The sequence below is a fragment of the Ranitomeya imitator genome, chromosome 1 (genome assembly GCF_032444005.1).
Source record: "Ranitomeya imitator isolate aRanImi1 chromosome 1, aRanImi1.pri, whole genome shotgun sequence".
In the NCBI taxonomy this organism is placed as follows: domain Eukaryota; kingdom Metazoa; phylum Chordata; class Amphibia; order Anura; family Dendrobatidae; genus Ranitomeya; species Ranitomeya imitator.
This window is the reverse complement of record NC_091282.1, coordinates 66,777,549-66,792,277: the sequence shown is the minus strand read 5'-3', so window position 1 is coordinate 66,792,277 and position 14,729 is coordinate 66,777,549. Positions and strand designations below refer to the sequence as shown.

Sequence of the window (14,729 nt, the reverse complement as noted above, 5' to 3'; positions counted from 1 at the left end):
AAGATAGCCAAATCTAAAAAAAAAAAAACACTCCAACTTCCAAAAATGTTAAGCTCTGATATTTATGAGTCTGTTGGGTTGATTGAGAACATACTGTAGTTGTTGATCAATAATAAAAATAATCCTCTAAAATACAACTTACCTAATAATTCTGCACAGTGTACAAATGCAGTATATAGTACCGTGTGAGTTTTGGCCTTTCTAGACATGGTGGCCTGCAATGCTATAATCAGGAAGATCTAGATAGGCCGTAGCAATGCAGTAATGCTGTCAGGCTGGGGGGAGTAGCACTAACCCCAGTCCTGTGTCCCCGTTCATCTTGTGGAACCTGTCCCAGAGCGAAGAATCCGAGCTGCCTTTTTAGAAAAAGAGCGCCCCCACTAGTGGGCAGAACCGGAAACGGCAGCCTCTGTGGCCTAGATTTTGCTTTCCCAGCGCTCGGCGAGGAAAGGGAGGGGGCGGAGCTGTCAGAAAATGATGCGTCCGGAAGGGGCGGGACTTCCGTCCGCAGCCTACTTCCTCATAGAAGCCGGGGACTAAATTATCGGCTGCCCCGGAAGTGACTCCGGCGGTCCACAGTGCGGCGCCGCCCGTAATACACAGGCCACGGCGCCGCCAGAAAAAAAAAACCTCAGGCCGCCAGTTGCAGCCAGACCGCAGGGTCGTTCAAGAAAGCGAGCTATGAAGTCGGGAATTTTGGTGTTTAGCCTTGAGGCCATCAGATTAACATCCGGAGTCCCCCAGCGACAAGAGATCTGCTGGAAAACCTCCGGATGGAGAGACCACTCTCCCGAGGCGAGACCCTGGCGCCTGAGGAAATCTGCAACCGAATTCTCTACACCCGGGATGTGGACTGCCGAGATCACCGAGCGGTTCTTCTCAGGCCCAACGGAGAATGTGACCTACCTCAATCATGGCCGCCTTGCTGCAGGTACCCCCCTGATGGTTGATGTACGCCACAGCTGTGGCGTTGTCAGACTGAATCCTGATGGTCGACCTGCCAGGAGGTGATAAAACCGCATAAGAGCTAACTTGATTGCCCGTATCTCCAAAATGTTGATCGGTAGATGCGACTCTCGAGGAGACCAGCGCCCCTGAGCTGTGTGATTGCGGAACACTGCCCCCCAGCCAAGAAGACTGGCGTCTGTGGTCACCACTAGCCAATGAACTGGGAGGAAGGACTTCCCCTGATTCAGCGAAGACTTCAACGTCCACCACCTGAGGGTCTGCTTAACCCGCTGAGAGAGAGACGGAATCGACGGTCGAGAGAGAACGGATTCCTGTCCCAAGCCGCCAGAAGCGCATGTTGCAAAGGGCGGAGGTGTAGCTGTGCAAATTGAACTGCCTCTATAGCCGATACCATCTTGCCACGAACTCTCAAATGCAGAGAGTGGTGAAAAGAGCATCTGAGTTCCCCGCTGTAAGGCTGAGACTTTTTCCGGAGGAAGGATCACCAACCCTTGGGAAGTGTCCAGGATCATTCCCAGAAAGGAAATTCGCTGAGCCGGTACTGGCGAGGACTTTTTGAAGTTTATCTTCCAGCCCAGGCGAGAAAACATATTTATTGTGATGCTCACGCACTCCTTGCAGGCGTGAAAAGAAGGTCTCTTGATGAGGATATCGTCTGGATACGGTAGCACTACCACCCCCGAGCGTGAAGGATGGCCATGGTAAAGACTCTGGGGGAGGGGGGGGTGGCGAGGCCAAAGGGCAAGGCAGCGAATTGAAAATGTCCCTCTTGGACTGTGATTTGTAGAAATCTTTGGTGAGGGGAAAAAAACGAAATCGGGATGTGAAGGTAAGCGTCCTGGATGTCTATGGACGCTAAGAACTCTCCTTTTTCCATTGAAGCGATGACAGAACGGAGCGATTCCATTCTGAACCGTCGTACTCTGACGAAGTCGTTCAACAGTTTTAGGTCCAGTATGGGCTGCACTGTTCCGTCTTTTTTGGGGACTACAAACAGGTTCGAGTAAAACCCCTTGAACCTTTCATTTTGCGGAATCGGGAAAATGACCCCGTCCTTTCTGAGGGCATTTATGGCTCGGAAGAACACTGCTGCTTTTGCCTTGGGAGAAGAAGATAGGAAGAAACGCGTTGGTGGGAGAGACGAAAACTCTATTTTGTATCCGAAGGACACTAGATCTCTGACCCACTCGTCGTGAATGACCGAGAGCCAGGCTTGACAGAACAAAAGCAGACGACCGCCTACTTTGTTAGTGTCCCCCGGATAACGCAGTGAGTCATTGTTACAGGATCTGCGTGATCTGGGTCCCTTGGGTCAGACTGTCTGGGCCTGCTTTTCCAGGAATGGGAGGGTCTATATGAGACCTGGGAACCTCTATCCCTGTGTTGGGCTCGTCCTGGTCCCGAAGAGGTGGATGTAGAGGACCAGTTAGGATTGTAACGAAAAAAAATTGGGTCCGAGCTTGCTGTTGCTGGTTCCGAAAGGGTCGAACGGGCCTCTGCTGGGGAAGAAACTTACTCTTCCCTCCAGTAGCATCGTAAATTAGTTGATAAAGTCTTTCTCCAAACAAGCAACCACTCTGATAGGACAGTTAAAGACTTTTTAGAAGCAGAATCCGCACACCAGTCTCTGAGCCATAGGGCCCTCCTAAGGGTGATGGCGTTTGCTGCTGCTTGGGAAGCGCAGTTAGCTGCATCCAAAGAAGTGGACATGACGATATCCCTGGCTCGAGCTATCTGATTAGCGAGGGATGCCGCCTCAGGGGGGGGGGGGGGGGGGGGGGGCTAGTTTCCTGAATGGCTGCGGACAAGACATCAGCCCAATGAAGCATAGCTTTAGCCCCCCAGATCGCGGCTAAGAATGGAAAGAGTGCAGCTCTAGAAACCTCAAAAACTGAACGAGCAAGATTGTCAAATTGACGATCAGTAGGATTTTTTACTGCGGCGCCATCGGTCAAAGATAGAAGAGTTTTAGAAGCAAGCCGCGATACGGGAGGATCCACTGGGGGGGGGGGGGGGGAGGGGGAGGGGGACTGTAACCAATGCTTTCTTAGATCGGGAGCAAAGGGATATTTAGACTCCATGGGCTTCTGTCCTGTCCTGTGAAGCGTTTATCCAGTCGGTCCCTATGTCTCTCATAATGTCCTTAAACTCGGGGTGGTTGGCGAACACCCTTTGAGGGCGTTCAGTCATCTTAAAGGACACAGTGTGATCTGGAATAGATACGGGTTTCTCATCCACCCTCAGAGCCTTGTTGACTGATTCAATGAGGGAGTCAAGTGTCTCCTGATCATTTTGAGAGTCCTGGTCTAAGGACGCATCAGATTCGTATTCTGAATGATGTTCGCTACCAACCCCTGGAGAAGGGGAGCAAGAAGCCGAACTCCCGGAGGCCGAAGCACGAGGAGGTTCGGGGATGTCCCATGAGTCTTTTTTCTAGAAGCATGAGCACTTTTTGATAATGTACGACTCCTGCTAGATAAAGAGTTTTGTAAGTCGGAAGGGTTTTCCGCAACTAACAGACTAACGCCCTGACTAGAGGAAGGGTCCCGGAGAGAGTCTATAGCTTTGGCCAGAGAAGCCATAGACCGCGACAGCAAAAAAACCACAGTGTGTGTCTTGTTAGTGTGTGTCTTGTTAGTCTTTTTGGAAATTTTAGATTGAGACATAGTGTACCCTGTTTCTTTGCGTCCAGAGAGATAGCTACAGGGAGGATGTACTTGCAGAGGAAGGGTTAAGAAAAGATTCTGCAGCTTACCCAGGTCCGGTGTCTTGAGTCCCCAGGGGAGGTGCCGCTGTCTGTGTCCCCACAGCACTTCTGACAGCGCTGCTCCTGTTGTCCCTGCTGTGTCCAGGCCCCCTGCTGTCATTGCCGAGGGTGTAGGAAGATGGTCGCCGAGATAAGGAAAAAGCGCTTCTTGTTTGAGACGAGAAGCGCCAGACACATGGGCGGCGCTACCCTGGTAGGCGAGGTCATAAAATGTGGCCTATCCCAGCTGGAAGCCGGGGTCTAAATTTATGGAGGCCGGGAGAAGGGAGGGCCGCGGCCTGTTGGGGCCAAAAGCCGGGGACTAAAGTTTTGGGGGTGCGGATAGCGGCCTTACATCGCTGTGAATGCCGAGCCTGTCAGGAGCTGGGGAATGGGCCAGAGCCCTGGCGACGCCGGGGACAGGGAAGGAGCTGGAGAGGTGAGTGGAGAATGCCGCCGGATACTGGGTCACCTCCCCCTCTCAGGTACCAGGACCCCTCTAAGCCTCCGCAGCCAGCTGCAGTCCTACTCACAGATTGCAGGTGTGCTGGTCCTGGTATTCACTCTCAATCCAATGTCCCCACAGACAAGGGGGTGGAGAGAGTCTTTCTGCTGCCTTCCATCATCCGCCAAGTCAGTAGTGATGCAGTGGGGGCTGCACGGGCACCATAGTGGGGGCCTCAGTATTGGGCAGAATGTCCGGCTATAGACCTGGCTCCAGGGGACACTCCATGTGGTCACCTGTTGCTGGTGTGGGGAGATCGGGACCCGTAGGAACCCCCGCCCCTGAGGTGAGCTCAGACATGGCTTCCCACGTCGCAGGAGAGGGTACGGGGAAGAACTCTCTGCGTTCTCGCCTGTTGATGATTCGGGGAGATCGGAAACTAGAAAGGATCCGTCGCCCCCTTCACTTCGTTAATTAAAAAATAAAAATTTATAGAAAATAAAATAAAAACGTTGGGGTCTGAAAACCAGACCCAAGTGCCTCCTACAGACACTAAGCAAGAACTGGTTTACTTAGAGCCAGCAGGAGGGTGTATACTGCAGGGGAGGAGTTAATCTTTCTATATTCACTTAGTGTCCTCCTAGTGGCAGCAGCATAACACCCATGGTCCTGTGTCCCCCAGTGAGGCGTAGGAGAAATACACCTGTGATTGCAGGAGGTAGGCAGGAGGCCGGCAGGGGGCAGAGGTTGGGGACAAAACCAGGAAGCCGGCAGTGGGCATAGGTTGGGGAGAGAGGCAGGAGGCCAGCAGTGGGCAGATGTTGGGGAGAGTGGCAGGAGGCTGACAATGGGCAGAGGTTAAGGAGAGAGGCAGAAGGCCGACAGTGGGCAGAGGTTAAGGAGAGAGGCAGAAGGCCGACAGTGGGCAGAGGTTGGGGAGAGAGGCAGAAGGTCGACAGTGGTTGGGGAGAGAGGCAGAAAGTCGACAGTGGGCAGAGGTTGGGGAGAGAGGCAGAAGGCCGACAGTGGGCAGAGGTTGGGGAGAGAGGCAGAAGGCCGACAGTGGGCAGAGGATGGGGAGAGAGGCAGGAAGCAAGCAGTGGGCAGAGGTTGGGGAGAGAGGCAGGAGGACAACAGTGGGCAGAGGTTAAGGAGAGAGGCAGGAGGACGACAGTGGGCAGAGGTTAAGGAGAGAGGCAGAAGGCCAACAGTGGGCAGAGGTTAAGGAGAGAGGCAGAAGGCCGACAGAGGGCAGAGGTTGGGGAGAGAGGCAGGAGGCCGGCAGTGGGCAGAGAGGCAGGAGATCAGTAAGTGCAGAGCCCAGAGCAGCTCATTGGCATACAATTTCATCTATGGATTTTTCTAAGGCAGCTAAACTGATTTCTCCAAGAAAGGTAAGGAATTACTTGGCATTATAGCACCTTTATATAAATATTAGTTTGGGGGGATAAAATCCTGATGCAAGGTTACCTTTAAATCTGCAGCATCTTCACTTTCATCGACTCTCTGATATGAGACTTTTCATAAGTTACTACAGTTGAAGGTACATACCTGAGCTGATATTTAAGGCCAGATGCTCTTCTTTAATCTGTACATATGTGTCTTCTCTTTCAGTTTGTGGCATAAGAAGAAGCTTCACATCTTTAAAGTCTTCAGACTAAAATTTAACCAAAAGTAATTGTTTAAAAGAGCGTTGTCCACCTTTATTAATTGTTTTTTTTCCCAAGCCCATAATGCTTAAAAATATAAGAATGTACAGTACAAACCAAAAGTTTAGACACACCTTCTCATTTAAAGATTTTTCTGTATTTTCATGACCATGAAAATTGTAAATTCACACTGAAGGCATCAAAACTATGAATTAACACATGTGGAATTATATACTTAACAAAAAAGTGTGAAACAACTGAAAATATGACTTATGTTCTAGGTTCTTCAAAGTAGCCACCTTTTGCTTTGATGACTGCTGTGCACACTCTTGGCATTCTCTTGATGAGCTTCAAGAGGTAGTCACCGGAAATGGTTTTCACTTCACAGGTGTGCCCTGTCAGGTTTAATAAGTGGGATTTCTTGCCTTATAAATGGGGTTGGGACCATCCCTTGTGTTGAGCAGAAGTCTGGTGGATACACAGCTGATAGTCCTACTGAATAGACTGTTAGAATTTGTATTACAGCAAGAAAAAAAGCAGCTAAGTAAAGAAAAACAAGTGGCCATCATTACTTTAACCCCTTCATGACCTTGGGATTTTTCGTTTTTCCGTGTTCGTTTTTCACTCCTCTCCTTCCCAGAGCCATAACTTTTTTATTTTTCCGTCAATTTGGCCATGTGAGGGCTTATTTTTTGCGGGACGAGTTGTACTTTTGAACGACATCATTGGTTTTATCATGTCGTGTACTAGAAAACAGGAAAAAAATTCCAAGTGCGGTGAAATTGCAAAGAAAGTGCAATCCCACACTTGTTTTTTGTTTGGCTTTTTTGCTAGGTTCACTAAATGCTAAAACTGACCTGCCACTATGATTCTCCAGGTCAGTACAAGTTCATAGACACCTAACATGTCTAGGTTATTTTTTACCTAAGTGGTGAAAAAAAACTCCAAACTTTGCTAAAAAAAAAAAATTGCGCCATATTCCGATACCCGTAGCGTCTCCATTTATCATGATCTGGGGTCGGTTGAGGGCTTATTTTTTGCGTGCCGAGATGACGTTTTTAATGATCGCATTTTGGTGAAGATACGTTCTTTTGATCGCCCGTTATTGCATTTTAATGCAATGTCGCGGCGACCGAAAAAAGTAATTCTGGCGTTTCGAATTTTTTTCTCGGTACCCTGTTTAGCGATCAAGTTAATGCTTTTTTTTAGTTGATAGATCGGGCGATTCTGAGCGCGACGATACCAAATATGCGTAGATTTGATTTTTTTAAAATTGATTTATTTTGATTGGGGCGAAAGGGGGGTGATTTAAACTTATATTTTTTTCACTTTTTTTTTCACTTTTTTATTTACTTTTGCCATGCTTCAATAGCCTCCATGGGAGACTAGAAGCAGGCACAGCATGATCGCCTCTGCTACATAGCAGCGATCTGCTGTTCGCTGCTATGTAGCTGAAAATCAGGTGTGCTGTGAGCGCCGACCACAGGGTGGTGCTCACAGCTGCCGGCGATCAGTAACCATAGAGGTCTCAAGGACCTCTATGGTTACAATTCTGAAGCATCGCCGACCCCCGATCATGTGACGGGGGTCAGCGATGACGTCATTTCCGGCCGCCCGGCAGGAAGCGGTAGTTAAATGCCGCTGTCTGCGTTTGACAGCGGCATTTAACTAGTTAATAGGCGCGGGCAGATCGCGATTCTGCTCGCGCCTATTACGGGCACATGTCAGCTGTTCAAAACAGCTGACATGTCCCGGCTTTGATGCGGGCTCACCGCCGGAGCCCACATCAAGGAAGGGAATCTGACCTCGGACGTACTATCCCGTCCGAGGTCAGAAAGGGGTTAAGAAATGAAGGTAGGTCAGTCCGAAAAATTAGGAAAACTTTGAAAGTGTCCCCAAGTGCAGTTGCAAAAACCTTCAAGCGCTACAAAGAAATTGGCTCACATGAGGACCGCCCCAGGAAAGGAAGACCAAGAGTCACCTCTGCTTCTGAGGAGAAGTTTATCCGAGTCACCAGCCTCAGAAATCACAGGTTAGCAGCAGCTCAGATTAAAGACCAGGTCAATGCCACACAGAGTTCTAGCAGCAGACACATCTCTACAGCAAATGTTAAGAGGAGACTTTGTGCATCAGGCCTTCATGGTAAAATAGCTGCTAAGGACAGGCAACAAGCAGAAGAGACTTGTTTGGGCTAAAGAACACAAGGAATGGACATTAGACCAGTGGAAATCTGTGCTTTGGTCTGATGAGTCCAAATTTGAGATCTTTGGTTCCGACCACCGTGTCTTTGTGCGACGCATAAAAGGTGAACGCATGGACTCTACATGCCTGATTCCCACCGTGAAGCAAGGAGGAGGAGGTGTGATGGTGTGGGGGTGCTTTGCTGGTGACACTGTTGGGGATTTATTCAAAATTGAAGGCATACTGAACCAGCATGGCTACCACAGCATCTTGCAGCGGCATACTATTCCATCCGGTTTGCGTTTAGTTGGACCATCATTTACTTTTCAACAGGACAATGACCCCAAATACACCTCCAGGCTGTGTAAGGGCTATTTGACCAAGAAGGAGAGTGATGGGGTGTTACGCCAGATGACCTAGCCTCCACAGTCACCAGACATGAACCCAATCGAGATGGTTTGGGGTAAGCTGGACCGCAGAGTGAAGGCAAAAGGGCCAAAAAGTGCTAAGCATCTCTGGGAACTCCTTCAAGATTGTTGGAAGACCATTTCCGCTGACTAACTCTTGAAGCTCATCAAGAGAATGCCAAGAGTGTGCAAAGCAGTCATCAAAGCAAAAGGTGGCTACTTTGAAGAACCTAGAATACAAGACATAATTTCAGTTGTTTCACACTTTTTGTTAAGTATATAATTCCACATGTGTTAATTCATAGTTCTGATGCCTTCAGTGTGAATGTACAATTTTCATAGTCATGAAAATACAGAAAAATCTTTAAATGAGAAGGTGTGTCCAAACTTTTGGTCTGTACTGTATATTCATTGTACCCATACCATCCACTCCCACAGTTCAGTGTAGTCTATGTCCGGGCTTGTGCTCTGGTAAAAAAGGCCCACTGGCTGCTCCACGTAGCCGCCCTACCATGCCCATGTTTTGATTTCACCACTATCTAGATCCTCAAGATGCAGAGATTGGTGAAAATAGTGGTGGAGGAGGAAGCCGCCAGGTTATCCTTCCACCATTCAGTGTGCAAGACTGAGGCAGCAGAAGCAAAGACACGATTGCATTGAGACTGCATAGTAGAGCCTTAGTGCACACAGCAAACACCGGAGCAGAGCGCAGGGGGAACGGGAGGAAGGTATTTATTTTTCTTTATATACGAGTGGGCGCTCCTCAATGCATACCGGGGTGTCTGCGTGTAGGCGTTCCTCAATGTATACCGGGGGGTCTGCGTGTGGGCATTCCTCAATGCATACCGGGGGGGGGGGGGGGGGGAGGTCTGCGTGTGGGCGCTCCTCAATGCATACCGGGGGGGGGAGGTCTGCGTGTGGGCGTTCCTCAATGCGTACCGGGAAGGGCTGCGTGTGGGCGCTCCTCAATGCATACCGGGGGGGGGGGGGGGTCTGCGTGTGGGCGCTCCTCAAAGCATACCGGGGGGTCTGCATGTGGGCGCTCCTCAATGCATACCGGAGGGGGTCTGCGTGTGGGCGCTCCTCAATGCATACCGGGGGGGTCTGTGTGTGGGTGCTCCTTAATGCATACCGGGGGGGGGGGGGGGAGGTCTGCGTGTGGGCGCTCCTCAATGCATACCGGGGGGGAGGTCTGCGTGTGGGCGTTCCTCAATGCGTACCGGGAAGGGCTGCGTGTGGGCGCTCCTCAATGCATACCAGGGGGGGGGTCTGCGTGTGGGCGCTCCTCAAAGCATACCGGGGGGTCTGCATGTGGGCGCTCCTCAATGCATACCGGAGGGGGTCTGCGTGTGGGCGCTCCTCAATGCATACCGGGGGGGTCTGTGTGTGGGTGCTCCTTAATGCATACCGGGGGGGTCTGCGTGTGGGTGCTCCTCAATGCATACCGGGGGGGTCTGTGTGTGGGTGCTCCTTAATGCATACCGGGGGGTCTGCGTGTGGGCGCTCCTCAATGCATACCGGGTGGGGGGGTCTGTGTGTGGGCGCTCCTCAATGCATACCGGGGGGGTCTGCATGTGGGAGCTCCTCAAAGCATATCGGGGGAAGGGGTGTCTGCGTGTGGGCGCTCCTCAATACATATCGGCGGTGTCTGCGTGTGGGTGCTAATCAATGCATACCGTGCAGGTCTGTGTGTGGGTGCTACTTAATGCATAGCGGGGGATCTGTGTGTGGGCGCTCCTCAATGCATACCAAGGGTTTGCGTGTGGGCGCTCCTCAATGCATACTGGGGGGTCTGTGTGTGGGTGCTCCTTAATGCATACCAGGTGGGTCTGTGTGTGGGCGCTCTTCAATGCATACCGGGAGTCTGCATGTGTTGGCTCCTAGCGCATACAGTGGGGGGCTGTGTGCTGGCTCCTCAAACATATAGCGGGGGGACTATATGTGCTGGCTCGTCACACATAGGGGGGGGACTGTGTGCTGGCTCCTCAAACATATAGTGGGGGGACTGTATGTGCTGACTCATCACATGGGGGGGGGGGGGGACTGTGTGCTGGCTCCACACGCATATAAGGGGGGGGGACTGTGTGACCGTGGGTTGGCTCCTCACGCATGCATGTAAGGAGGGGGACTGTGCGCTGGCTCCTCATGCATATGGGAGTGACTGTGTGCTGGCTCCTCATGCAGATAAAAGGGGGGGACTGTGCTGGCTCCACACGCATATGCGGGGGGACTGTGCTGGCTCCTCACGCATATAGGGGGGGTCTGTGCTGGCTCCTCACGCATATGTGGGGGGACTGTGCTGGCTCTTCAAGCATATAGGGGGGACTGTGTGCTGGCTCCTCATGCATATAGGGGGGTATGTGTGCTGGCTTCTCATGCATATGGGGGGACTGTGTGCTGTGTGTGCTAGCTCCTCACGCATATAGGGGGGACTGTGCTGGCTTCTCATGCATATGGGGGGGGGGGACTGTGCTGGCTCCTCATGCATATGGGAGGGGGGGGACTGTGTGCTGGCTCCTCATGCATGGGGGGGGACTGTGCGCTGTCTCCTCATGCATATGGGGGTGGGACTATGTGCTGGCTCCTCACGCATATGGGGGGACCGTGTGCTGGCTCCTCACGCATACGGTGGGGGGCGGGGGGGACTGTGTGTGCCGACTCCAAGCATATAGGGGTGGTTAGGTGTGTTGGCTCCTCATGCTAATAGGGGAGCTGTGTGTGTTGGCTCCTCACACATATAGGGGGCTGTGTGTTGGCTCCCTCTGGATATGGGGGGCTGTGTGTGGGGGCTCCTACTACATATAGAGGGGCTGTGTGTATGGGACCCTACTGTTTATAGGGGGCTGTGAGGACCATCCTGTGTGGGACACCACATGTGGAAAGGCTTGCAGGGACACCGAATTGTTAGTGGGAAGGCTTGCAGGGACACCACACCGCTCATGGGTCACTGTGGATCAAGAAACAAGGACTGAATAACAGGAGCATATTATTTATAAACTTTATAAAATAAGAAAATTATATGGGTTTTGATTAGCTGCTACTGGTAAGATACAGTACATGTTACAATTCCTATCTTAACATGTATTAGCAGTAAGTCAAAATACTAATTCAGCTCAATATTATGTGGTACTATTAATATAAAATTATAATTAATGTTTTAATATTGAGCAGAATTAATTACAGCCCATTGGTTCGACCCTCCACAACAGTCATGGTGCCTCATGTGGCCTCTCGGGAAAATTAATTGCTGACCCCTGCTCTCAAGTGATGAGACCAAGATAAAGGTTTTAAGAACTGATGGCATCAAAACTATATGGAGCCACAAAGGTAAGGCATACAAAGAAAAATGCATGGTGCCTACAGTGAGACATGCTGGTGGCAGTGTCCTTACATGGAGCCAAGTGCTGCTGGTGTAATGGAGCAACATTTCAGGGCCGGCTCCAGGTTTTTGTGGGCCCCGGGCAAAAGAGTCTCAGTGGGCCTACATACCACGATTCATGATGCACAGATACGGCGGAGAAATATAGATATATTACACAGGGCCTAGCCTTCCCCCTCATCCTTCACATAGGCAGATATGCACACACACAATACGCAGACATGCACACACACACACACACACACACACACACACAATACGCAGACATACAGTACGCAGACATGCACACATACAGTTAAGTCCATATATATTTGGACAGAGACATTTTTCTAATTTTGGTTATAGACATTACCACAATGAATTTTAAACAAAACAATTCAGATGCAGTTGAAGTTCAGACTTTCAGCTTTCATTTGAGGGTATCCACATTAAAATTGGATGAAGGGTTTAGGAGTTTCAGCTCCTTAACATGTGCCACCCTGTTTTTAAAGGGACCAAAAGTTATTGGACAAATGACTCCAAGGCTATTTCATGGACAGGTGTGGGCAATCCCTTCGTTATGTCATTCTCAATTAAGCAGATAAAAGGCCTGGAGTTGATTTGAGGTGTGGTGCTTGCACTTGGAAGGTTTTGCTGTGAAGTAAACATGCGGTCAAAGGAGCTCTCCATGCAGGTGAAACAAATCATCCTTAAGCTGCTAAAACAGAGAAAACCCATCCGAGAAATTGCTACAATATTACATCCTGAGAAAGAAAGAAAGCACTGGTGAACTCATCAATGCAAAAAGACCTGGGCGCCCACAGAAGACAACAGTGGTGGATGATCGCAAAATAATCTCCATGGTGAAGAGAAACCCCTTCACAACAGCCAACCAAGTGAACAACACTCTCCAGGAGGTAGGCGTATCAATATCCAAATCTACCATAAAGAGAAGACTGCATGAAAGTAACTACAGAGGGTTCACTGCACGGTGCAGCCACTCATAAGCATCAAGAATAAAAAGGCTAGACTGGACTTTGCTAAAAAAAAAAATCTAAAAAAGCCAGCACAGTTCTGGAAGAACATTCTTTGGACAGATGAAACCAAGATCAACCTCTACCAGAATGATGGAAAGAGAAAAGTATGGTGAAGGCGTGGTACAGCTCATGATCCAAAGCATACCACATCATCTGTAAAACACGGCAGAGGCAGTGTGATGGCTTGGGCATGCATGGCTGCCAGTGGCACTGGGTCACTAGTGTTTATTGATGATGTGACACAGGACAGAAGCAACCGAATGAATTCTGAGGTATTCAGAGCCATACTGTGTGCCCAGATCCAGCCAAATGCAGCAAAACTGGTTGGTCGTTGTTTCATACTACAGATGGACAATGACCCAAAACATAAAGCCAAAGCAACCCAGGAGTTTATTAAAGCAAAGAAGTGGAATATTCTTGAATGGCCAAGTCAGTCACCTGATCTCAACCCAATTGAGCATGCAATTCACTTGTTAAAGACTAAACTTCAGACAGAAAGGCCCAGAAACAAACAGCAACTGAAAACCACTGCAGTGAAGGCCTGGCAGAGCATCAAAAAGGAGGAAACACAGCGTTTGGTGATGTCCATGAGTTCAAGACTTCAGGGAGTCATTGCCAACAAAGGGTTTTCAACCAAGTACTAAAAATGAACATTTTATTTAAAATTATTGAATCTATCCAATTACTTTTGGTCCCTTTAAAAACAGGGTGGCACAGGCTAAGGAGCTGAAACTCCTAAACCCTTCATCCAATTTTAATGTGGATACCCTCAAATGAAAGCTGAAAGTCTGAACTTCAACTGCATCTGAATTGTTTTGTTTATAATTCATTGTGGTAAGGTCTATAACCAAAATTAGAAAAATGTCTCTGTCCAAATATATATGGACTTAACTGTACATATAGTACGCAGACATGCACAAACATACAATAAGCAGACATGCACACATATGCAGTACGCAGACATGCCCCCACATACAATATGCAGACATGCACACACAATACGGAGACATGCACACACAGTAAAATACGCAGATATACACACGCATACAATACGTAGACATGCACACACACAGTACAGACATGCACACACATACAGTACGCAGACATGCACACACATACAGTACGCAGACATGCACACACATACAGTACGCAGACATGCACACACATACAGTACGCAGACATGCACACACATACAGTACGCAGACATGCACACACATACAGTACGCAGACATGCACACATACAGTACGCAGACATGCACACGCATACAGTACGCAGACATGCACACGCATACAGTACGCAGACATGCACACGCATACAGTACGCAGACATGCACACGCATACAGTATGCAGACATGCACACGCATACAATACGCAGACATGCACACGCTTACAATACGCAGACATGCACACGCATACAATACGCAGACATGCACACATACAATACGCAGATATGTACATACATATATTTGAAGACAAATACACAAAAATACATAAATATATACAGTTATACACACTGATACACACAGATATGCACATCATACAGCTAGACACAAGCCTCACTCACCTCCCTCTGGCTTGTCGCCAATCAGGCTGCTCTAGCATGTGGCTATGGAGGGCGTGCTGCTTGATGGCCGTCACTTAAACAGACATGGCCACGCACAGTGCACTCTACAGCTGTGTCTGCTACCAATGATGCGGTCGGGCCGGCACTGTGATTTTAACTTTGCTTGTTTGTGGGCCTGGCCGCGTCATTACTAGCAGACACAGCTGCACAGTGCACTGTGCACGGCCATGTTTGTTTAAGTGACGGCTGAGCTCAAGAAGTGCTGAAGCTGCTGGGGGAGCGGCCTGGGCCCCATGGTGTCCCGGCCATGAGTGGGCCCCACCATCTGTTCAGGGCCCCGGCACTTGCCTGGGTACGCCGGGTGCTGACACC

General features: G+C 49.6%; 1 protein-coding gene and 1 long non-coding RNA gene across 3 annotated transcripts in view; one reads left to right on the top strand and one right to left on the bottom strand.

Moving 5' to 3' along the window:
* LOC138657616 (uncharacterized) overlaps positions 1-14,729 on the top strand; it is a 409,067-nt gene that overhangs the window by 338,215 nt on the left and 56,123 nt on the right. The gene's annotated exons all lie outside the window — the stretch shown is intronic.
* LOC138662092 (zinc finger protein OZF-like) overlaps positions 1-14,729 on the bottom strand; it is a 47,794-nt gene that overhangs the window by 26,580 nt on the left and 6,485 nt on the right. Inside the window, exon 5 of the mRNA XM_069747235.1 lies at positions 5,712-5,817. Within this exon, the coding sequence (XP_069603336.1) occupies positions 5,712-5,817 (106 nt within the window). The remainder of the gene's footprint in view (positions 1-5,711; positions 5,818-14,729) is intronic.